At 36.7% G+C, this 22,520-nt stretch overlaps 16 protein-coding genes across 16 annotated transcripts; 9 read left to right on the forward strand and 7 right to left on the reverse strand.

Moving 5' to 3' along the window:
- Positions 1 to 52: 52 nt before the first annotated feature.
- On the reverse strand, positions 53 to 1,120 carry PRCAT00002549001 (uncharacterized protein; the record flags this gene model as incomplete). The annotated part of the gene is made up of 1 exon (XM_062952417.1): positions 53 to 1,120. The coding sequence occupies one exon, from the start codon at positions 1,118 to 1,120 to the stop codon at positions 53 to 55; it is 1,068 nt and encodes a 355-aa protein (XP_062809322.1).
- A 182-nt stretch (positions 1,121 to 1,302) lies between these two features.
- PRCAT00002550001 (uncharacterized protein) lies at positions 1,303 to 1,635 on the forward strand (the record flags this gene model as incomplete). The annotated part of the gene is made up of 1 exon (XM_062952418.1): positions 1,303 to 1,635. One exon carries the CDS (start codon positions 1,303 to 1,305, stop codon positions 1,633 to 1,635), a length of 333 nt encoding a protein of 110 aa, XP_062809323.1.
- A 1,107-nt stretch (positions 1,636 to 2,742) lies between these two features.
- Positions 2,743 to 5,349, forward strand: PRCAT00002551001 (uncharacterized protein; the record flags this gene model as incomplete). Its single annotated transcript, XM_062952419.1, has 1 exon — positions 2,743 to 5,349. The coding sequence occupies one exon, from the start codon at positions 2,743 to 2,745 to the stop codon at positions 5,347 to 5,349; it is 2,607 nt and encodes an 868-aa protein (XP_062809324.1).
- Positions 5,350 to 5,619: 270 nt separating this feature from the next.
- Positions 5,620 to 6,429, forward strand: CHO1 (CDP-diacylglycerol-serine O-phosphatidyltransferase; the record flags this gene model as incomplete). The annotated part of the gene is made up of 1 exon (XM_062952420.1): positions 5,620 to 6,429. The coding sequence occupies one exon, from the start codon at positions 5,620 to 5,622 to the stop codon at positions 6,427 to 6,429; it is 810 nt and encodes a 269-aa protein (XP_062809325.1).
- Positions 6,430 to 6,501: 72 nt separating this feature from the next.
- On the reverse strand, positions 6,502 to 7,059 carry FGR39 (Fgr39p; the record flags this gene model as incomplete). The annotated part of the gene is made up of 1 exon (XM_062952422.1): positions 6,502 to 7,059. One exon carries the CDS (start codon positions 7,057 to 7,059, stop codon positions 6,502 to 6,504), a length of 558 nt encoding a protein of 185 aa, XP_062809326.1.
- A 166-nt stretch (positions 7,060 to 7,225) lies between these two features.
- Positions 7,226 to 8,644, forward strand: TIM50 (protein translocase subunit; the record flags this gene model as incomplete). Its single annotated transcript, XM_062952423.1, has 1 exon — positions 7,226 to 8,644. One exon carries the CDS (start codon positions 7,226 to 7,228, stop codon positions 8,642 to 8,644), a length of 1,419 nt encoding a protein of 472 aa, XP_062809327.1.
- Positions 8,645 to 9,431: 787 nt separating this feature from the next.
- HAP43 (Hap43p) lies at positions 9,432 to 11,255 on the forward strand (the record flags this gene model as incomplete). Its single annotated transcript, XM_062952424.1, has 1 exon — positions 9,432 to 11,255. The coding sequence occupies one exon, from the start codon at positions 9,432 to 9,434 to the stop codon at positions 11,253 to 11,255; it is 1,824 nt and encodes a 607-aa protein (XP_062809328.1).
- Positions 11,256 to 11,582: 327 nt separating this feature from the next.
- PET127 (Pet127p) lies at positions 11,583 to 13,826 on the forward strand (the record flags this gene model as incomplete). The annotated part of the gene is made up of 1 exon (XM_062952425.1): positions 11,583 to 13,826. The coding sequence occupies one exon, from the start codon at positions 11,583 to 11,585 to the stop codon at positions 13,824 to 13,826; it is 2,244 nt and encodes a 747-aa protein (XP_062809329.1).
- Positions 13,827 to 13,931: 105 nt separating this feature from the next.
- PRCAT00002557001 (cleavage polyadenylation factor subunit) lies at positions 13,932 to 15,407 on the reverse strand (the record flags this gene model as incomplete). The annotated part of the gene is made up of 1 exon (XM_062952426.1): positions 13,932 to 15,407. The coding sequence occupies one exon, from the start codon at positions 15,405 to 15,407 to the stop codon at positions 13,932 to 13,934; it is 1,476 nt and encodes a 491-aa protein (XP_062809330.1).
- A 550-nt stretch (positions 15,408 to 15,957) lies between these two features.
- On the forward strand, positions 15,958 to 16,494 carry PRCAT00002558001 (acireductone dioxygenase (Ni2+-requiring); the record flags this gene model as incomplete). The annotated part of the gene is made up of 1 exon (XM_062952427.1): positions 15,958 to 16,494. One exon carries the CDS (start codon positions 15,958 to 15,960, stop codon positions 16,492 to 16,494), a length of 537 nt encoding a protein of 178 aa, XP_062809331.1.
- Positions 16,495 to 16,590: 96 nt separating this feature from the next.
- On the reverse strand, positions 16,591 to 16,977 carry PRCAT00002559001 (tubulin-binding prefolding complex subunit; the record flags this gene model as incomplete). Its single annotated transcript, XM_062952428.1, has 1 exon — positions 16,591 to 16,977. The coding sequence occupies one exon, from the start codon at positions 16,975 to 16,977 to the stop codon at positions 16,591 to 16,593; it is 387 nt and encodes a 128-aa protein (XP_062809332.1).
- A 266-nt stretch (positions 16,978 to 17,243) lies between these two features.
- Positions 17,244 to 18,260, forward strand: PRCAT00002560001 (uncharacterized protein; the record flags this gene model as incomplete). The annotated part of the gene is made up of 1 exon (XM_062952429.1): positions 17,244 to 18,260. One exon carries the CDS (start codon positions 17,244 to 17,246, stop codon positions 18,258 to 18,260), a length of 1,017 nt encoding a protein of 338 aa, XP_062809333.1.
- A 19-nt stretch (positions 18,261 to 18,279) lies between these two features.
- Positions 18,280 to 19,593, reverse strand: WBP1 (dolichyl-diphosphooligosaccharide-protein glycotransferase; the record flags this gene model as incomplete). The annotated part of the gene is made up of 1 exon (XM_062952430.1): positions 18,280 to 19,593. One exon carries the CDS (start codon positions 19,591 to 19,593, stop codon positions 18,280 to 18,282), a length of 1,314 nt encoding a protein of 437 aa, XP_062809334.1.
- A 162-nt stretch (positions 19,594 to 19,755) lies between these two features.
- On the forward strand, positions 19,756 to 20,061 carry PRCAT00002562001 (ubiquitin-related modifier; the record flags this gene model as incomplete). Its single annotated transcript, XM_062952431.1, has 1 exon — positions 19,756 to 20,061. One exon carries the CDS (start codon positions 19,756 to 19,758, stop codon positions 20,059 to 20,061), a length of 306 nt encoding a protein of 101 aa, XP_062809335.1.
- Positions 20,062 to 20,161: 100 nt separating this feature from the next.
- Positions 20,162 to 20,854, reverse strand: PRCAT00002563001 (uncharacterized protein; the record flags this gene model as incomplete). The annotated part of the gene is made up of 1 exon (XM_062952433.1): positions 20,162 to 20,854. One exon carries the CDS (start codon positions 20,852 to 20,854, stop codon positions 20,162 to 20,164), a length of 693 nt encoding a protein of 230 aa, XP_062809336.1.
- Positions 20,855 to 20,963: 109 nt separating this feature from the next.
- On the reverse strand, positions 20,964 to 22,388 carry PRCAT00002564001 (mannosylinositol phosphorylceramide synthase regulatory subunit; the record flags this gene model as incomplete). The annotated part of the gene is made up of 1 exon (XM_062952434.1): positions 20,964 to 22,388. The coding sequence occupies one exon, from the start codon at positions 22,386 to 22,388 to the stop codon at positions 20,964 to 20,966; it is 1,425 nt and encodes a 474-aa protein (XP_062809337.1).
- Positions 22,389 to 22,520: the final 132 nt, after the last annotated feature.

The following is a 22,520-nucleotide window of genomic DNA, read 5'->3' on the forward strand; positions in this document are numbered from 1 at the left end:
AAGTAGAAGAGACAGATTATTTACGAAAGATATAACTAGCAGTAAATTTTCCTCAGTAGGAATTCCTGAGACTATTATTCTTGTAGTAGTTTTTTAGCTGAAGCAGTCTTAAACCGTTTAACTCCGATTCTTTTTTAAACTTTTCAATTTCTATATGCTCGAAATTTTTTAGAAAAGTATCTACCTCAACTGCTTCATCATTCTTAGCTTTTGCCAATTCTGATTCTAAATTTCGGTTGATTCTGCTTTTCAAAATTGAATTAACCCTATCATATGGAAATGCAAAATTGCGTTCACAATCTGAAGATGCCAAAGCACCTCTTTGTCGATCAAAAGACAGGATGTGACGTCTACAATTTTCATTTTCAATTTCATTTGACGTCGAGGTGCAATCAGTAGCATTCGACCCAGAATTATAATTTTCAATACCTTTGTGATTGTAAAGAACCACATCAGCAAAATTGCTGAATTTAATAGTTGACGAATGCTCAAAAGTCTCTTGAGTATCTCCTTCCGAAAAAAAAGAAAAGTCTAATTTTCTGAAGGAGTTAGTGTGTTCGTTATCTACTATTGGCACTTTCATAGAAACAGGTGAGAAGTCTTCGTAACTTTCTAACTCAAAGTTACAAACGACCATTGGGCTCTTCATCGAAGTATTTCTGCATAACGCTCTCTTGATATTATTAACAAATATCCTTAGTTTTGTTGAGAATCGACCATCATCAAAAGAAGAAAATGAATTGGACATGAAAGGACTTAACTCCATAACTATAGAATCATTACCTTCTATCGAATTAGTATCATGATCTTTTAAAGTAACCTCAAACTCGAGGCTTTCATGGTCAAAATCAATTTCATATTTCTTGGAGAGATCTTCGCAAACAAACGATTCTGATGTGTTTATGGTTTTATACCTGTTATAAAGCTCGCAAGTATCACTAGACGCATAAGAGTCACTATCGGAAAGTTCAATCAGCAAGCGACTATGAACATCAAATAACGAAGAGTCACTAGAGATATTAGATTCGCTTGCCTTCACATTCCACAAGTTATAAAGCTTTGAACGATATGATAAATTAGGAAACTCAATGTTAGTTGAGTGTGCGACCTCCAGCACCATCGCAATATCTATAGCAAGTAAGTTTGGTTTCAAACTGATGAAGATACCACTTATTCAAGTTAGCAATTTACTGCAATTATCTATGTTAGAAACAGTCCACAAAAAAGATTAATATTATCTCCTACAGAGATCAGCCAAAACTAGACCGACTTTTGTGGATTTTGCAACTGCAGGTGCGGCTCATGAGACAATTCGCACGGGATTTGATGATGACTACTCATAAAACAGTTAAGAACACCGTATGCAGATTACGCAACGTTAGTGAAATGTTGTCAGCAATTTCAGCAATTAGAGTATACTTAGCCCTGATACAGCCTTGTGTTTCTCCAAATCTAACACATACTCACTCTGGAATATTTAACATCCACATCCGTGCAAACCATGAAAGCTTAGATCGCAAGTTGTCTTTGGAGAGCTGCACGGGGAATTATTCGGCAACCTGCCTTTGTAAAAAACATATCCGGCTTCTCCATACAAGGCCCGGCTTGATCTACCGAGATGACCAAGTTCTGTAATAAACATGATGGAAGCATTTACAAAAGTGAATCACTTCTTCTTTGGTAACTCCTTCTCTGAGGATTACGCCTAAATAAGATCATCAATTGCTGCTATATATTCTATCTTTCTTGTCCCTGGTGTATTTTAACGCATCGCTCTGAGCGTCTATGAACACTTTAGCTATTAATAGTACAATAGGAAACAGTTAAGAAGTTTCATACATTCCGATTTCTCTTCCGAAGCCATGCCCGACTCAATCTTCTGTACTTCTTAATATGCGTCCTCAATCAGATCAAGCAACCCATCTCTCTCGGCAATGTAATTTACGACCGGAATGGATATATCTGCTGCACAAAGTGTTGTGCTGTGAATATGATAGATCGAGAAGCACCTTTCCGATTTCTTCAACTAGTACGAACCAAGGCTTTTTATTATTCTCTCGTAATCAAGGACTCGCCTTCTATAGAACTGAGGAAACGTTTTCGCGCGAGTCTATTTGCCGCTCTTCTCAAGCCGCCTTCTGCTTCAAAACTGCCGTCTCCTCTCTCTCTTTACTTCGGCGTAATGTATGTAGCGAAGACTGTTGCTCTGCCTGCTTGATGCGTCGCTGTCGCAGCCTCATCGCCGTAGGTATTCTAGAATGGTCCCAGAAGACAAGAAAAGTAAAACCAAAGAGTGTATATAAGCCAATTAGTTGCCTAGGGCGTCAAGTATCAACAGGAGGTGTCTAACGAAACATACAAATAGTTAAGCATCAGCAATTCGCTGGTATAACAAATAAGCTATAGAAAGTTTTGCAGAGCTTGCATTTTACGTTATAGTTTCAAAAATAAGTCATCGTCAAGCACAGTGTGTATTACGTGATCTCTGAGGATCTTAAATCAATAGGATAGATTCTGAAGCAGCGACAATAAAAGCATCGCAGCGAAAAAAGGGTAGATCGGGGGCCTACGAAGGGTATTAGTGATTGATAGTAAAGAGGATAAAACGGGGCTTCCTGGATATTAAAGTCTTATTACGCTTCCGAAGGAACTTCATTCCGGATCAGATCTAAGGGATTTTGAGAGGATTATTGAGATAGTTGAGATCCAGTGGCAAATTGGCATAAGCAAAAGGTATTTACTATGTACACATTTGAAAAGGAAAGTGTATTACCTGCGAGTGATCCGAGATCACCATATTACGTGAATTTACCGAGCTATGACTCCAAGCCAATCGATAACTTGGTTAGCTTTTTCAAGTACTGGAAATACTTTGTCAAGTCGCTTATATACTATTTGAAAGAAATTAGCCTAGTAAAAGAGTTTGAGGCTAACTTAAATCAACAGCTCATCAACTCTGTTCAGTTCCCTGGCTACAAGGATTTACCAGCTAAACTTTTAAGTACACTAGAAAGTCATCTCAGCCCCAATAATAGTCAAAATTCGACACCGGTAAAGGAATTGAACAGATCCCTATCATCTGTTAGCTTGTCTACGACCCCCACAAACTCTTCTAATACGGGATCAGAGAAAAGACCTCATTTGTTTAAAACAAAATCGAACAACTCTTTTTTAAAGCATGGCTCGCAATCACAAATGGCTCCACTGAACAGTGGAGGAGGTAATATGCACAAAAGAAATGTGTCTATGACTTCTCTTAGTTCTAAGCCGACATCGTTACCGTCTCCTCCAATTACGCATCACGTTAATGACATTAAAGTCCCACCTCACTTCTTTCCTAATAACTCGCTTTTCAATAGTTTTCCTCCTTTGTTGGTGAATCACCATTCGCAAATATTCATCTCGCAATTAAAGCTTCATAAAGAGATTACAAACAAATTGGTTCCGAGATTAGAAAATTTGTTGAAGAACTTACTGATGAAAATAAAAGAAATTAAGTCATCTCTTAAGAATGATTCATTTGCTAATCCAGACGTAATTAAAGAGGTTAGTAAAACAGGAAAGGTATTGGATACATTCATGAACTCAGTAGAAAGATATTCTGCCAAAGAACCATTGCTAAAGAAGCAAATTGAAGCTGAAGAGGAAGAAGATAGAGGTGTCCTCGAGGATCCATTTTTAATCAAACTTCAGGTAGATTATCAAGTCAAACATCAATTATTGAAAGAAAACTATCTATTCGCTTCATACGTTAATTTGCAAAATATATCTAAGGACCTATTTACTTATGTTTTAAAGGAACTTAACTTTGTGGTAGACAAATTTGGAAAGTTGCTTAATAGTGAAGACGTTTATTTATCTGATACAGACTCAATTGTGAATCTATATTTGAATTTGAAGCGCAATGTTTCAACTTCTTCGCTTGATGACTGGGAATATTTTATTGCCTATAATCCAAACTTGTTGAATACGTACAAAGATACACCAGTTTCGGCAAAGAGATCAATAAGAACATTTAAAGATATTGTTTTACCGTATGCTGGTACAGTGCACACAAAGTGTATTAGATATGGAGTTTTATACAAGAAATCGAAGGTTTTGAAAAATTACAGCAGCTTCTTTTATGTCTTAACTTGCAATTATTTGCATGAATTTAAGATAGATGGTGAACTTCAGAATTCTCTGAAAAAGAAGGAAAAAGATAAGATAGGAGGATTCATCGGTCATGATGATATACCTGTTAAGTCTTACAATTTGAATGAATATTCCTTAAAACTGAAAAGTGAAAAGGAATTTAAATTTTTTCTAATAAAAAACTCAAATCCCAATTGCAAGGTTACTTTAAAATGTATTAATCTGGACGATTATACAGACTGGTTCAATGATTTATACGAGTTACTAAAGTTTGGCTCTGATCATTATCAAAGATTTAGTTTAGTTGAAGAGAAAACTTTGGCGAAACAACAAAGTGCTACAAGAGACAAAATAGCATCTCATAATAAAGCACCCCCGCCCAGTAATGGTCAGACAAGTCAGAATAATTTTATAAGCCATCTGAGTCAAAACAGCCATGACAGTCTGAGCAGTGGTGACAGCCAAACCAGCAGCTCCAGACCAAGTGGTCAGGCAACTAAGGATACCAAGAACACTGATTCGCAGTCACAAAATAGAGCAAGTGCCTTAAAATTGAATTTAAAAAATTCACATCCTAGGGGAATACAAGAAAGCTTAACAGGGATTTTTACTCCAAAAATTAAAACCCCTGTACAACAATCTCCTGGGGAGAAGAATCCATTCGACCAACATTTCATGAAAGATATCCCCACAAGTGCTGCGTCCCCCAATTTATCACCAACTGAAACTGCATTCCCAGATAGAAGGTCGTCCCATGAAGAAGAGCATGAAAATTATTTGCAGATTCAGAAAGAATTCTTGAAGCAGCAGCAGGAAATTTTGAACTTGAAGATCAAAGAACAACAATTGATCCTGCATCAACAAAAACAACAACAGCAACAGGAGGCAATAAACTCGAAGCTTAGAGAACAAATATTAAATCAGTCGTCAAAATCTTCTCCTAATCTTGACGCTTCAAACGATATTTCACTGCTATCGAGAACGTCATCTGGTGAATCAATAAATTCTTTTCAACCAACTTCTAATGTTCAAATGATGTTGAATTCAAATAGAGATTTACTAAATCACTCTCACGATAAGAGACCTTCGTTTACACTCAACGACGATGATAGCTCTACGACTGCGATACAGGATGTCGATAGGAATCCAAAATCTGATTTGAAGCATCTGTCAACTTCCGACTTACCAACTGTTCTTATAAGTTCTGACCATTAAATGCCTTGTTATTGAAGGTTCATGTAGCGCTCCATTTAATTTGATTATATATTAAATTCATTTAGATGTTTAATGATAAAAGTATTAGCTATGGTACGAACTGTAATTTACATTCTTGCTGATGAATTGGTAGCATTTTAAACGTTTAGTGACACGTGAAAGCAAGAAAAAATGAGAATCATAAATTAGAGGTAAGAGGCTTGTGAATTTAGCAACTTGAAACAAACTTTTAAAGTCAGTTTATTTTATTGGCAATAAGGTCAATTAAGAATGTCAGGACGCTCATCAAGTGTTAAGAAGAATGAATCAGCGATTTCTTCTGATTTCGATTCTGATGGGGACGTAATTGATGTTCCATCGAGAAATCCACCGATCAGAAGGTCGTCGTCGTTATTCTCATTAAGTTCCAAAGATATGCTACCAAAACCCGATGAAAGAGAATACAAAGCTTTCATAACTGACACAAGACATTTTAGTTTGATAAGAAATTTACACATGGCAGATTTCATAACGTTGCTTAATGGTTTCTCTGGATTTTATTCCATCATCTCATGTTTGAGATTTACTCTCACGGGTAAGAGTCACTATGTACAGAGGGCCCATTTTTTTATATGCTTAGGTTTGTTCTTTGATTTCTTTGATGGTAGGGTTGCTAGATTGAGGAATAAGAGTTCATTAATGGGCCAAGAATTGGACTCTTTAGCAGATTTAATTTCGTTTGGGGTGAGTCCTGCCACTATTGCATTTGCAATTGGCTTTCAAAGTACCATTGATGTCTTGATGTTAACATTCTGGGTCCTATGTGGACTCACTAGGTTAGCAAGATTCAATATAACGGCGAATAAAATACCAAAAGATGAACATGGAAAACCTCAATATTTTGAGGGTTTTCCTATCCCTACCAATCTTTTCTGGGTATTTCTGATGGCCTTTCTCGTCTACAAGGGCTGGATATTAGATAATTTACCTGGTGGAAAGGCCTTCGAGGGTACCTTTTTTGAATTCCATGTGTTCGCTCTCGGATTTGTTGTACAGGGTTGCGGTGAAATATCTAAATCTTTGAAAATTCCTAAACCCTAGCTCAATATTCTATATAAAAGTATTTAGTGATGTGATAGTAGATGCTCGAATATACAGCCTTCTTATTGTAAGTCAAAATATTTCACAATCTTTAAACTTCGTGCCGTTATACTCACCTTCACAAATCTGTTTGTAATCTTCTTCTGTAAAATTCTTGGGATCAAGTATTCCTAAATAATCTGGATTAAAATTCAAACTATGGTCATGCGAGCTGATATCAAGCAAATTGCAGGAGCTCCAGAAGACAGAGTGCAACCTGTGAAGCTTTAAAGCATAATACAAGCGGTATTTGGTTTTTGATACTGCTCTAGGACCTTGGTCTATATTGAGATTGTGCAATTCCTGTAAAAAGTAAGATAAGAGTTTCAATATCTCCGGACTGTCTTTTATTTTTTGTAGTAGTTGGCTAACCTTAGTTGAATCTGGTACCTTCTGAATTGCCTTTTGATAGTTGTCAATTTGATTAGCGTATTTTATAGAACTCCATAATATGTTACCTCTCTTCTCATATTTAGGGGGCGAAGGGCCATTTTTTGTCGAAAAAAAGCTATATCCTGAGGAATATGCCCTGCTATAACTTCTGTTCAAAGTTGACGAGTTTACTACTTTGATGGCCCTTGTTCTAATCATCTTTTATTTTTCAGCAATTCTGGAGCATAAGTTTGCTACTTTGTGTCACAATGATTTTAAAAAAATCATTGAAAATGATACACTTTTCAACGAAAAAATCGGTACATACTTCTTTTTTCTCATAAATTCAAAAAGTATCAAATATTAGCGAAAGCTCCCATTAGGAATGCTTAGAGGTACAACCATGCTTACCAGAGCTCTCAGAGGTTCACTCTGTGGGCCAGTTAGACCTCTTAACTCCAGAGTTGTCGCCAGTACGTTGCGCACTTCAAGGCTATATTCTACCAAAGATGAAGGCAAGAAATCTGAAAAGCCACAGAAACCGCAAAGTATTTTAGATGATGATTTATTAGCCAAATCTGGGTTTGAAGGAGTACACGAGAAGCCGAAAGAGGAAAAGGACGGCGAATGGCAGAAATCATCGCACGAAGGTTCACGTTCTTCTAGAAGAAGAAGGAGCCAAACTTCAAAAGATAAACAGCGTGAAAAGTATGCTAATTTGTTTTATTTGGCAACTTTAATTGGAGGTATTGCGGGGGTAGGATACTTGAGTAGAGATTGGGATTCCGAAGAGGAACAGAAGAGCGTTTCGGGTGACGATATCCCAAATGGATACGCCGTGTCGTCGATTTATGGTCGTTTGAGTAAGAGGATGTCCTCGCTTTTTACCTTTTTTAGTGAACCTGCCTTTGAAAATTTACTACCACCACCTGCACCTGAACCTTATAGAAGACCATTAACTTTGGTATTGACATTAGATGATCTTTTGATTCATTCAAGTTGGGATACCAAGAATGGCTGGAGAACCGCTAAAAGACCGGGTTTGGACTATTTCTTGGGTTATCTCTCTACTTACTATGAAATTGTGATCTTCTCGTCTAATTATCAAATGTATTCCGAAAATACTATTACCAAGTTAGATCCACTCCATGCTTATGTGTCATATGCTCTATTCAGAGAAGCATGCAGATATAAGGATGGAAAGTTGATAAAGGACTTATCCTTACTCAACCGTGATTTATCTAAAACAGTTCTCGTTGACATTAATGAGGATGCCTTTGCTTTGCAACCAGAGAATGCTATCGAATTAAAACCGTGGGACGGTTCTCCCGATGATACATTGATTAGATTGATTCCTTTCTTGGAATATCTTGCTACACAGAACATCAAAGATGTAAGGCCAATAATCACTTCTTTCAAGGACAAAAGTCATATTATAGAAGAGTACACTGAGAGAGAAGCAAAATTGAGGCAGAAATGGAGGGAGGAAAATAAACATTTGTTAAACAGCAGCAATAGACCAAACGCCGGTAACCTTTTAGCTTCTGTTTTGGGTGTTCCACAAAATACTATCAACAAGGAACCCAAATTTCCATTAGATATCATTAGAGAGCACGGACACTTACAATATGAACACTTTCAAAGATATCTCAAGGAGAATGCTGGCAAGATAATGGAAGAAGAACAAAAATTAAAAGATGAATTTGGTAAAGTGACCTTGAACAAGCTTATGACTGAAGGTGGTCCTTCACCTGAAGAGATAGCAAGGATACAAGCTGAACGTGCCCAAAATGGCGGTAACTGAACTATTAATGTTCAAGATGGTCCAATAGAGAAAAAGTGGCTTACTTTTCTTGATCGATCGACTTCAAATGATGCTACATGATTGAAGCAATTTATAGCCCGTTCCAGTTTTTCGAAACTCTAGAACGACTTTTGTAATTATTAAGTCTATTGTACGTGTGTATATATTGAAACGAAATGAATGCCGATATCGGTACTGTATAATTTCCGACCATTTATTATTAAAAATCATAATGCACTTTTCGTCATCGGCGTCACCAAGAAGATAACTATTATCAAGACTACATTGTTATTGGCTTGAAATCTTTACCTCGGAGAAGCATCTGGTATCTAAATTCGTTAAACTATTGACTCGAGTGCGTTAAAAGATATCCGCACTTAAAGCGGGAGGTTTATCGTTTTTTCTTTTAATTTTGAAGAAGAATATCAAAAGTATTCGAAAAATCATTAAGAAGTCAGTCTCATAAAGGAAGCTTATCACATTACATAGTTGATCTTTAAGAAACGTTCTAGAATAGGCTTTAGCGGGAGTATTTTCTTGGTAAGCTTTTTATTTGCTAACAACTAAGCCTTACTGTTTTGTGTACTTTTTGACTCAATTTAATTGGTCAACTCGAAATTGGCTGATGGAAAAGACAAAATTTATCAGATCTATCTTCAAGTGAGCATCTTTTCTTTTAGATTTTTTTTTAAACTAAAGTCTAAAAGAGGGACTATTCACATCAGATTTACAACTAAGGGTTATACTTCGAACTCAGGATATACCGCCATTGAGGAAGAAAGGACTGATGTCAACCAAAGGTCCAGCTATTACGCCAAAGCCTAACATAGCTCCTTCACCTCCAGCTTTAGGTTCAGCAACGTCTCCTCCATCTCAGGGGCGAAGCTCTAATAATGGCGTTAGCGGTGGGGGATCAGATGTGCTTAATGGTATCGCCAAAAGCACTGGAGCTGTCAAACAAATAATAACTTCAAAAGAGTGGGTATTGCCACCAAGACCAAAGCCTGGCCGGAAGCCAAGTGTTGATACTCCTGCCTCTAAACGCAAGGCACAGAATCGAGCTGCTCAAAGAGCCTTTAGAGAAAGAAGAGCAACAAGGGTTCAGGAGTTGGAAGAGAAATTGATGGAAGTGGAAAAAGAAAAAGAGGTTAAGGAAATGGGTCTAGTAAACACCATTAGTAGATTAAAGTCTGATAATCAATTTTTATTAAAATCACTAGAGCAAATAAGAAGTGACTTGAATGAGCTCAGACAACCCGAATCGTCCAAGTTTCAACTGGAGAGCCATCAGACTTTGCCGCGACCTCTATTTAATACCAATTCTCCAGGTAATCAGTCAGGTCAGTCTCCAGCGAGCTCATCATATTCGGTGCAGCAGTTGTCTCCTGCTCCATCGGTGGACTCCCCTCCCATAGTTGGGACGATGCGTCACGGCTATTCGCTCCGCAGCAGCAACAATAACAACAATAATAACAACAACTCCTCATTCACACCCTTGACGAGCAGTCACTCTCCTGATAGATTGAATGGACATGAAAGAAACATGCTAGAAGATTCGAATTTTGATTGTGGTGTGTGTCAAAAAGAAGAGTGCCTTTGCGAAACTGTCGGATTGAAGAGCTCAAATCCCAAAGTGAATGCAAAGATAACATTGGAGGAAACGTTACGAACATTTAGTCCAAAGGAAGCTGTTCCCCTCAGGAAAAAAAGAAAAATAGAGGAGCAAAACTCTGAAATAGATTTTACAAATCAGTTTGCGATCAAAAAAACAATTTCTGAAGTAAGAATAAAAAGAAGAGAGTCGAATAGTAATAATCAAATATTTGCAAGTTTGCTGAAGAGAGACGATAATTCAGGAAAATTTAATGCGTCTTCACCGGTAGAAAATTGCGGCTTTTGTAGTGACGATACCCCATGTGTTTGCAGAGAAGCAGCGAAGGAAGCTGCTAGATTAAATGATTCTTTGAATCAAGACTTAACGGAAGACGTGGAAGCAAAGCCTGCATTACCCCCAATTCAATTGAATACTGATACAATACCAAAGGTTCCTTTACCGGTAATGCACCCTGGTCCCTCTGTCGAAATTAGAGACATCACAAATTTGACACCAGGAGCAGTTCCAACTGTTGTTAATCCTACTACAAGAAGCAACGGCTCAGTGGTAGCAACTCCTTGCGACACTGGAGATGCTGATTCAATAAAAACTCAAGAGCCTTCCAAGAAGCCGAGTGGATGCACAGGGAATCCAGGAACATGCGAGCAATGTCAAATGGATCCAATGTCAACCCTTTTTTGTACAACAGTTGCAAGTAAGATAGGTAAAGAATCAGCAAGTAGTCCCGTGTCTGCATCATCGTCTTCAACTCCGAATGGATCTGTTTCTACAATCGCTTCCGATCAGCGCCGTGACCTGGCTTCCTCGAATACAACAACACCGTCAGGTATATTCATTCCGTGTTCTGATGCTTACAAGACATTATCGAGACATAAGAAATTTAATTCGGTTGATTTTAGCACGTTAGTCGGAAAGTTGACTACTCGAGGCATGCAGGTTGAGGTACAATCTGTTGCTAATGTATTAAGAGAATTGGACAGACGATTATACAATTAATGTATCACTGAGATATGACTTCGACTCATCCCCTAACTTTAGGACAAGGGCAGCCTTTTCAACTTTTTTGGGTCTGTACGCATTTTTTACTTCTTCGTGTTCTTTTCTATGGTAAATGAAGCTATTAAGTCTTTAGGACATATAATGCCACTGTAATTTTATAAGTTCTTTTCACTCTTGATAATACTAATCCAAGCTTTTCGTTATCTGCTGGAATTTATATAGGTCGTGCACGGAGAACCATTTGGCGATGATCTGTGCCATTTACATGTTCTCTATAGGAAAACGGTAATATTATCTCCATTCAGATCACATTCAAGAGGACTGATGTTTGCTTTTTGGAGACAGATCAAGCAACTGGCGTGGGGGAGTAAAGGGTCAGATACAAAAGGGGGTGCGCTATTGAGATCTTTCAGTTCACTGAAATACTTGTTATCCGGCGACAACATTGAAAAGATAAAAAGAGTAGATTTGTCAAATGCGTTAAAACATACTTCTAAACTAAAGGTCACGGACCAGGAAATTGCTACGTTAGATGAAGATCTTGATTTGTCGTCCAGGTTCAAAACAAGCCAAAGGTATACTCATGATCTCAATAAGCATATTTTGACACCTGAGATCAAAAAGGCTTTGAAAAAGGAATCGAGATCAGGTCCAAAACCACAAGGGTTTAAGAAAGACGACAAGCAGAAAGCAAATGGTTCACCTGCTTTGCATTCTTCGTTGAGATATAAGAGCCCGGATTATAAAATTCAGTATAATAAAGCAGCAAAATCATCGAAATTTCTACCAAAGGAGAGCTCAGCGAAGCCTAAGGAGTCCCAGCAATCCAAAAGAAAAGTTGAATTTCTCACCACATATGCATCGGAAGCAGAACAAGTAGAGCAGATACAAGACTTAGATACAGCCAGAATAGCGAAGTTGTCTCATAACTTGGATAGAACATTGTTTTCACCTGGAGTACATTTCTTACAAGACCCTAGGACAAGGATTTACAATTTTACTCCATACTTGAAAAAAATAATCAAAATTGAAGATTTTAATTTTGATGCTATAGAAGCATTTGTTAGTGTATCAAAAGACGAAGTCTTGTTAAAGGTCGCGAGAGAGAATAACAAGAAATTTTACTCTTCGACGTCCTCTATGACTTCATCATTAACACAATTCTATTATTTATTAAATAACTATAATCCCGCTTCAGAGCAGAGGTTCAATTTCCCTAAGTTCTCAGGAGCTATTGAGAAGTTGGCTAGCAGTGTGATAGTTTTTCCACGGGGTACTAATGATGAGACTGGCGAATTAATATACTCTGTTGAATCTGATAAATCAGCTGATACAGAGATTTTACTTTCAGCTATGGGTCACTGTTTGGAGACTCTATTGACTACTGAGGAAAACGAGTTTGACAAGTATAAATTACTGTATAAAACTGAGGAAGTTAATAATCCCAAACCCCAGAATGTATACAACTATGCGACATATGGCAGTTTCCTAATGAGATCACAGTTAGATTGCTATGATGAAAGGTTACCAGGAAATGGTACTTTTGATCTCAAAACAAGAGCGGTCTGTGCTATCAGGTATGATAGTGGAAATCCTGACTTGGCAAATAACACTTACCAAATATGGAAATTAAATGGAGATGTTGAATCGTTTGAGAGAGAATTTAAAGACTTAATTAGGACAGGGGCTCTTTTGAAGTATGGGTTTCAAGCAAGGATCGGCCAGATGGATGGGATTTTCATAGCATATCATAATATCAATTCTTTTTTTGGGTTTCAGTATCTACCTTTGAGTGAAATAGACAATGTTTTTTATAACCATGAAAGGATAGGAAAGCTTAGATATCATAATGTTCAAAACCTCGAAAAAGTGAATGACGATTTACCTTCATATATTGCTGATTTTCAGTTCAAAATGTCCATAGAGATTTGGGAAAGCTTACTAAAGACAATTATAGGCGACATTGAAGATCCATCTCCATTCAGAGTCGTAATGAAATCCTTAAAGTCTCCTAGTACACAAAAACATCGATTACATGTTTTCGTCGTACCTTTACATACAGATGAGGTCGCAGAACTACAAAAATTTCCATCTGTTTTCAAAACTAGTTTCAAAGAGGATATCACTCAAGAACAAAGGTTGAAAAATCTAACAGCCCACCGAGACAAACTTAACTCTTTCAATGAACTGACTTCAAAACATAAACTATTGTCTTATGTCGTTGATGTGGAACATTTATTTGGTAATGATGCTACAATAGCGGCACATACACACCCTTACCCTCATTCTAAAGACCAGAAATGGAGGATTAAATACACGATTACTAAGTGCAAACCAGATCCTAAAAAATATTTGGATATATTATCTTCAATGTCCGGTATGATTGCAAGTACTTTCGAAAAGAGAATGAAGAAGTCGAATGCGAAATTCACTTCGCCAAAGAAGAATGGAGAGATAGATACATCTGAAGTCAGTAATATACTTCAACTTTATTCTGCTATTGGAAGAGCCCGCGCTAAAAGATGGGAAGAAAAGGACTCGAACCCAGTAATATACAAGCCAAAATAAGAGGGCATTGTAAATAGAATTTTTAACCTTAAACAAGCAGCATAAATAGGCATAAACATTTGATTCTAGTATATTCATTGATTCTATACATCCTTCCTGAGATAGTTAATGACCACGTAAACCAGGTATGCTACCCCAGTTGTTAGAGTTATCAACAGGAAGATTATTTAAACCTGGCAAATTAAGTAGCAGGTTCTCGTTGGCCTCTCTATTCACAACATTATTATTATTCTCGGCAGGTTCTATTACTGCATTTATATTATTATTTATAGCATAATACCAAGCACCAACTTTTTGATCAGTGTACAAAGCGTCCTTGAATGACATTGGGTCATTTGGTCTCGCTCTAGACCAAAATCTAGCTGTTCTATCAGCACCTGCGGTACACATCAAATGTCCCAATGGGTGGTAGTCAATTGCATGAATAGCTTTTTCATGAGCATACGGAATCTTATGCACGCATTCAGTAGATGAATTTTCATTTTTATCTGGTATATATGAGTCTAACAAGTAATGATTCAAAGAACCATTATATGCAGCTGTGGTCAACATAGACAGATGTATGGGATTCCAAGAAACACAAGATAAATCAGTCTCATGATCTCGTAATACAAGGATATCTTTCATCGTTCTCAAATCAAATACTCTACACGATCTATCTCGAGAAACTGATGCTAACAATCTCTTCGTACCACTGGATTGAAATCTTGTCTTAGTTATAGTATGTTTAAAACCATGAAGAGTTGTGACGCAGGATGCTGTTCTGGGGTCCCATAGTTTAATCAAATTATCCTTGGATCCTGACACTATGAGACCCAAATTAGGATGCCAATCCGCAGATTTTACATCCCAATGGTGTCCGACTAAACTTCTCTCCTCCTTACCGTTGTTAAAATTCCAAATTTTTAAGGTGGAGTCGTCAGAGCATGTTAAAAATTTAGAGTCGTTAGGTGAAAATGCTATGTCTCGGATACCATCAGTGTGACCATTAATTATATTGACATTATTGAAATTGGGCTGCCAATACTTGATAGTTCCAGCTTGATCTCCACTTAAGAGCCACTCATCATTGTGTGAGTAATTCAAGGCTAAAATAGCCAGGTCGTGAGCTTGCATGATAGTTTCAAAATTAAAAGTCATTCCATTCCACACTGTAAATTCTCCGCTATGAGATGCAACCAATAGTCTTCTTCCTTCAGGTGTCCATTTGACAGTATTGATAGAATGCTTCGCTTTATTTGAGGAAAGATGAACAAATTTGGTTTGGACGTCCAAAATTCCCATGTTATTCTTATTTGATGTTGCATATGCTGGAGGTGGTAATAAATCTATAAGGTAAGAGGATTCAGGTCTGATTTTACCAATCGGATATTCAGTAAGACCCATGCTTCTGTTTATATACCAGCGACCCATATTATTTCCATGATCAACCGTTCGTCTATGAGCGGTTTTCTTTTCTTGTGATGCAAGCTGTTGTTCCATGTTGTGGTTATAAAGACCCGATTTTTCATTGTTTCGATTGCTATAGGGCCGTCCATTGTTTCCATTAGACCCATTATTAGTACTCGAATTATTGTACATCTTTGTGTTTCTCCGTTCGATAAAGTATTGATAATTTTCGTCCTTTTTTTTTTTTTGATAGCGGGCCCAGAAAGAGACTACAAAATATACCAAAAATGTCGCTCACCAAATAATCAACTAAAAGACTATGATGCCTCTAATCGGGAATAAAGGTTAATGGGGCTGTCAGTTCTATTAAGATAACTGTTCAATGGTTTCCAATTCTACTAAATGAGTTCAACTTGTCGAAATGTCGTCATTACGAATACAGAACAATCATTACTGAATTGCTAAACTGGTCACATAATGAAAACAGCGCACTCTGTAAATGCTATGTTCGGTAGTATCTTCTGCTGATATCAACAGTAATGTACTATATGAGTTATTTGAGCTTTATCTGTGGCTGAATCTTTTATGGGAGAGAGCCACATGAAATGTCGCGAGATCATCATCAAATGGCTTACCTGAGAACATCAGAATAGATAGTACTATAAAACGTGCTTTAAACGAAGAATACTTACCAAAGTAAGAATAGGACTTTTGATTTTAAACCTAATAAACTTGCAAAAGAATGGTAGAGTTTTATTATCACGATAATAACGATACGCCTGATGACTTCACTGAAGCACATAATTCTGGAAAAGATGTATCATTAGCTCAGTTGGAGGCGATTGGGGTTATATATAAAAAGATTGAGTCAACTAAGGAGTTGGATAAGTTAGCTGAAGAGAGGAATTATAAAAACAGAGATGTCGTCAATTTAAACTTGGATTCTTTCGGCGGCGACTTGGAAGCGTACAACAATAAAATGAAGCAATTCTACAAGGAACACCTCCATGAGGATGAAGAAATTAGATACATAGTTGATGGTGAAGGCTACTTTGACGTCAGGGATAAAGATGACAAATGGATAAGGGCGAAATTATCTCCTCATGACTTGTTAATCTTACCTGCGGGTATATATCATCGCTTTACCTTGTCAAGTGATTTAAAATATGTAAAGGCTGTCAGGTTGTTCAAGGATGAACCCAAATGGGAAGCAATAAACCGGGACTTAGGAAGACCAAATACTGCTCGCGTTGAATACTTGAAAACTATATCCGTATAATCTTCCTTCAAAAAAGAAGAAAAAAGAAAATTTTGTATTCCAAAATCATGATGTTTTCTATGTATATTTTATCAACAATAATATCTATAATCGATTTTAATTAGCACCTCTAACGATCTTTACATTGTTTGTTTTCATCCAGCTCTCCATCTCCTTTCTTGTATCGAGTAACACCTTCTCTGTCTTCTTTTGCTGGGCTTCTAATCCCTTGATCTCGCCATCTAAGAGTTTTATCACATCGTCCACGCTCTTCGAAACTAAAACTCCACCTATCATTTTAAAGCATTTTCGATTATTTCTAGACTGTGGAGGGATTGCTGTTAAGGATTTATCCACGAGTTGATGTTCTTGAATTTGGGATACGAAGGTAGATAACTGTGTTTGTAATTCAGTCATAGTCTCTTGATATCTGTTATACTGATGCTGCAAAACTTGGGCTTTCTGATCCTCAGAACGCTTTCTTTCTTCATCCGATTCTGGCATGACTAAGCTCTATCAACCCTATCTTCATTTGATACTTACCTGGAAACTTATTTGGTAAATCGGAAATCTTTTTCGAGCTCAAAAATATCATTTTGCAGGTTACGTTTACAGCTTAATAAATTTTTGCAATGCCTAAATTTGCAACTATTCTTAAAACTTTGTAATGACCAACATATCTTAAATGTATAGCTGGTATATATATATCCAAACAATTCTTCTATTCATAGAAAAGTATGAACTTCCTTATTTCCTTCGAATAAAATTTGATGTTATTAAATTTCAAGCAGATACTAGTTATTACTAGTTGTATACTCTTCATTTCAAACAGTTGCTGTTTTCCTAGTTATAGAAGGGCCCTTTCGCTTACTAAATTAGAGAAATCAGATATTGGCAATGACTTCTTTGGAAGGAACTCTGATACTGATGAAAAGAAATCAAATACAAAGATTATAAATGTCAAAAATAAACAAGAAATGATTGACAACTATGGCCACATCTTGAATAGTGAAAAATATATAGATGTGGTTTTCTTTATAAAAGATACAAACACTTTTATGTCTCCGGTTATTCCTGAATTATTAACAAAGAAGGCTGAAGTTTCAGAACAATTAAAGACTCATCAAGCTCGTCGTCCTAAATTCAAGCTTCCATACAAGAAGCTGGCAAAGAAAGTATCTCAAGGACGGACAGAGTGGACCGAATTCGCTTATGATAATGAAAATAAAGTAGAATACCCAGGTTACATACCTGTTAGTTCTTGCCAATCTCAAGAATATGGAAATCTGGGATCTATAACCTTCGCCTACAGTCTCACTACCTCCAAATCGGTTTCTCATACCTTAGAAGAGAATCTCGGCGTGACTGTTTCTGTTTTTACCTTTTCAGTTGCAGCTAGCCTTGGTATTTCTATAACTAAAAGTAAGTCTATTAGCGGCTCGACACAGTGCACAATTAACAAAGGTAATATTGGCCAAGTACTTTTGAAACCTAAATATTTGTCTTGCTATCCAAAAAGCAGAAGAGCAAAGTGGGATAAAACAAAACAAAAATTTTTGACTGACTCTGATTTCGAAAGATATGAAGAGATTCATATTCTTTTGCAGAATGAGACTTATGAAATTGAATGTGCAACTAATGATGTGGTTGATTTATTTTGCGACTGCGAATTAGGAAAACCAGATTGGGATAGTCCATTAGGAATAGATTACGACTCTAAAATTAGTAAAAATCTGACCTTAACGTCTGAGAATCTGAGATCTTTTTTTGTTCTGTCTTCTATCTAATTAAGCAATATATGACATACTAAATATTCTTTTTCTTGTAATTTACGTTTCCGATGTATATATAATTGACGATGAATGCAAGCCAAGACAAGACAACTAAAACAGCACTAGCAACATACAACCATGAATTAGGTATATCCCACGATCTCTTATATTCATCATTTGCCAAATGTCTTACAGGTACTACTTTCTTATCCAAAATGTATGACAAACCATGTCTTTTGAAGTCTAGCTCAAAAGTAAACATACCATGATGGTCAGGAATTTTGAATTGCACAAAATACGCATATGCGTCTAACTCGTTACTTCCTTCTGTTGATGCTACAGGACCTAATGGTTGCAAGTTAAGCCTTTGGTAAGGGTCAAGCATTTTGAACGATAATTGTAGCGTATCTTCAATATCTTTAACGGTGAATGGAACCCAACTGCCATTTACAAGTTCTGAAACACCAATTGTATATGTGACCGGATCAGTTATACGGTACAATGACGGATTGACAATTTCTGGTACTTCGCTTTTGAAATGTTGCACAAACTTTAATTTCAAGACGTTCTTTTCTTGGAAAGTCCAATCAAGTAAGTCGTTACATACTAAAGAAGGTGACCCGACCCAAACCAATCTGGCATTATTCAATGCTTGCATACCAACTGCCATAAATCCCTGCTCTCCGAAGCTCCATGTTGATTGCTGAGAAATAACTTCTTGTGCATCCGAGGAAAAAGCAGTCTTAGAGCTTCTTATAATAGGAAACAACATCTCATTGTTTGAAATTAAGGCAGCGGAGCCATCATACTCAACATTTAAAGATTTAAGAATTCTTGAATTTTCGACGTTCTTCTCTGTCAATTGGACTTTACCGTTCACTGTATTGAAATGATCAATTAACTTGAAATTTTTTGGCGAAGGGTATATTCCTAGTTCATTCAAGAAGCTTCTGATTTCTTCAGGCAAGGCAGATCTGGAGTCCCCCACGACAAATATATTCCCTTCATTGTTGATAAATTCGAGCAATTGGTGCTGGTTGAAAGTCTTCTTCGAAACAATAGCCTTTTTAGAAGGCGGCAATAACACTAAGTGCTCAAACTTCCTATCCCCTTCTTCGAAGAGACTTAGATCTTCATCAGAATATGGCTTGAATTGTACCTCATATTTTTCCTTTAGGTGTTTAATCATGCCGAGTATGTTACTATCCACCGAAGAGAGATCTTCAAGGTTATCAAAAATGGGGTCGAAAACCACCAATGCCGTAGGCGTTTTCAAAATAGAGCCTACGACTCCATTCGTAATCGCTAAGAGACAAATTCCCAATACAATTGAAAATTGTTTAAGCATCTCAATCAACTTTACTAAATGGCTATCTATGTATTTATCGATTTCGTGGAAAGATTATACGTGTTGAATTTTTCAGGATTAAGTGCGCACTTTGTGATAGTTTGAAAACTTTAACTTCAGCTTCTTGCAAAAAATTTTGATAGATTAAATAACTACAAGAACATGGGAGTAAAAGTCAAAGTAGAGTTTCTAGGAGGCTTGGATGTTATATCAGAAAACATCAGAGAGCATAAGCTTATTATGCCTAAAGAAGAGGGTGAAGCGACTTTGAAAGATTTGATAGAGTATATTACACAAACTGTCATCAGTGATCCAAAGGACATACCTGTCTTTATAGAAGATGACACGGTACGTCCAGGTATATTGGTACTCATAAATGACACGGACTGGGAGTTGGAGGAGAAAGAAGAATATGTAATAGAAAACGGTGACATATTTACATTTACTAGTACTTTACATGGAGGATAGTTTATGCAGCCTAAATACAAGTATATGAATTATATTAACAATGAGGGATAATATTAATGATTTTCAAAATTATCATGTTGATCATATTGGGCTCTTGACACTAAAGGGGTATTATTTTGCATCCTAGAAGTCCCTGGCCATTCCAGTTATTAGTGGGAGTAAGTTCTAAGGTCAAATTTTTACTACCCCTTAGAATTTCAACTCGAATGGCTTTATCAATGTTTGTACGAACTTTCAATAAAACGTCAGCCAATTTTTTGTGGTTTCCAACGTTTATGTCATCAAAAAGAATTATTTTATCCCCCTCTTTTAAGCCCGAAACTTGAGCAGGACTACCTTCAATAACCTCTTGCACAGCCGCAAATGGGATGCTATGAGTCTCCTTTAGTGGTTCACTGGGTGTATCGACTTCCATTTCTGTATTGTCATCAACTGTTTGGTTTTCAAAATGGCTAACGAGGTGCTCATGTAACAAAGTCAAAACTTCTTTATGTTCAACTCTTAATCTTATTATCTTTACTCTGACGAGTCTGATACCAACAACATCTACATCATTTCTGGGAAATCCATCTGGGGTCAATAATGGTGTCTGCATATTTGCATTGTATTGGGTTTTTAAAACATCAAACAAAAGGTTCAATTGGGCTTCTATCTCTTGCTTGACCGTTCCTAATTCTTTTAACGAAAGTTCGCCAAAATTGGTGTTATAGGTTTTGAATAGAGAATAATCTATATTCAAATTCTTCATTATACCTTTGAAGGCATCATCAGTATTATCTTTTTCTAACGTCATGATTCGATAGTATTGGGATGTTTGGAGGCAAAATTGGAGATAATAAACGTTTTATATGTCCTAAACTTTTATGCAGTCTATGTAAAAGTCATACTTAAAATCACTAATATTATACGGATTGTTCTTGTTCATCAGAGGTACTGATAGGAAATGACATGGTGCTGGCTGTTTCCATGACATCTTGTTCATTTCCTTCACTTATTTCCTTCCATGAGGCAGTAGTTAATAATACAAAACCGACGATAACTAAGGAGTTACCTAAAAATTGTTGCATGCTCAATTCGTTTCCAAACATTAGCCACTCTACGAGCCCTATTAAAAATATAGTTAATAGTGAGCTCACAGAAGAAAGTACAGGGCTCGTTAATGCCATCAAGGATAAAAAGGAAGCGGAAAATATCAAATTGGAAACAATGGATCCAGTAATGAATAACCATATTTTGTTAGTCTTGTCGCCATAGTCGAAAAAATTGAAATGATGAATATGGCATATTTCAACGAATAGAATGCCAATCAGTAGTATAATAAAAGTAGCAATCCCTATCAAACACATGAAGAAATTAGCAAATGTCAGTTGACGCCGTGGTGTGATTATTTTAGCTAAATGTTCTGGTATACACGCATACTTCTTGTACAATACCTCGTAGAGACCATACATGATGGCACCAATTGAAACAATAATGTTTCCCCACAATCTGTAAGGATAATCCTGATTTTTCTTATCCCCATTATCTCCAGAATAAGCCACGATAAATACACCCAGCAAAGCTATCACAACAGACGAAGCTTTCAACAAGGAAAATCTTTCATTTAAAATAGGAATTGCAAAAGCATAAGCCGTGAATGCAGAGCAGTTATAGATAGCCGTAACATCTGATGCATATGTAAGTGCCATTGCAGCATACCATGTAATCCCACCGACTGTCAAAATAAATGTGATAAAAAAAGTTTTCTTAAAGAGATACTTAAAAGATGGAGTTGCAAGGAATGATTTAAGGCATTTGGTGATCGAGGAAGATGTGGACAAACGCGGATTTTGATTGATCAATTTTTCAAGGTTCGACGTTGATCTATCTCCATTCACGTTTGCCTCATAGATCAAAATAGATGTATGATACACATTTCGGATTTGTTTTATTATGCATCTTTTAAAATAAGTAGCATTATTGGTGTATTTTGTGTGAGGCTCAACGGGAAGTTCCTGTTCTTGTAAAAGTCCTGCTTCTGAAGATAACCGTTCATAGCCACGTCTTTGGTCCTTCGAGCTAGTTCTTTTCCTGCTCAAAGTCTTCCATATTGATGCAAAGAATGCTTGTATTGGCCATAATATCCACCATAAACCATGGGTTATGTATAACAATATTATAGGCTCCTTAAATCCAGATTGATATGCTTGTGATGTAAATTCAGTTTGGGTAACAAATGCCACTAAAGATAACAAGAAAAGAATGAATATGAATAGTAATTTGGTTTTCGATGCCGTGCCCCTGGCACTTTCTGACATATCTAAGGTCGTTATTGTCATAGCTTCCATATACTTTATTAAGAAACTAAAAACTGATCGAGAAAGAATTTGTTTATTAGAGCTCGACAAAAAAATTCGATAAATAGTGCGTCTAGAAGAAATAATGAAATTTCATATACTGAACAGAAAAGAAATAAATAT

The sequence above is a fragment of the Priceomyces carsonii genome (assembly GCF_900007245.1).
Source record: "Priceomyces carsonii strain CBS4050 genome assembly, scaffold: Debaryomyces_carsonii_scaffold_3, whole genome shotgun sequence".
In the NCBI taxonomy this organism is placed as follows: Eukaryota; Fungi; Ascomycota; class Pichiomycetes; order Serinales; family Debaryomycetaceae; genus Priceomyces; species Priceomyces carsonii.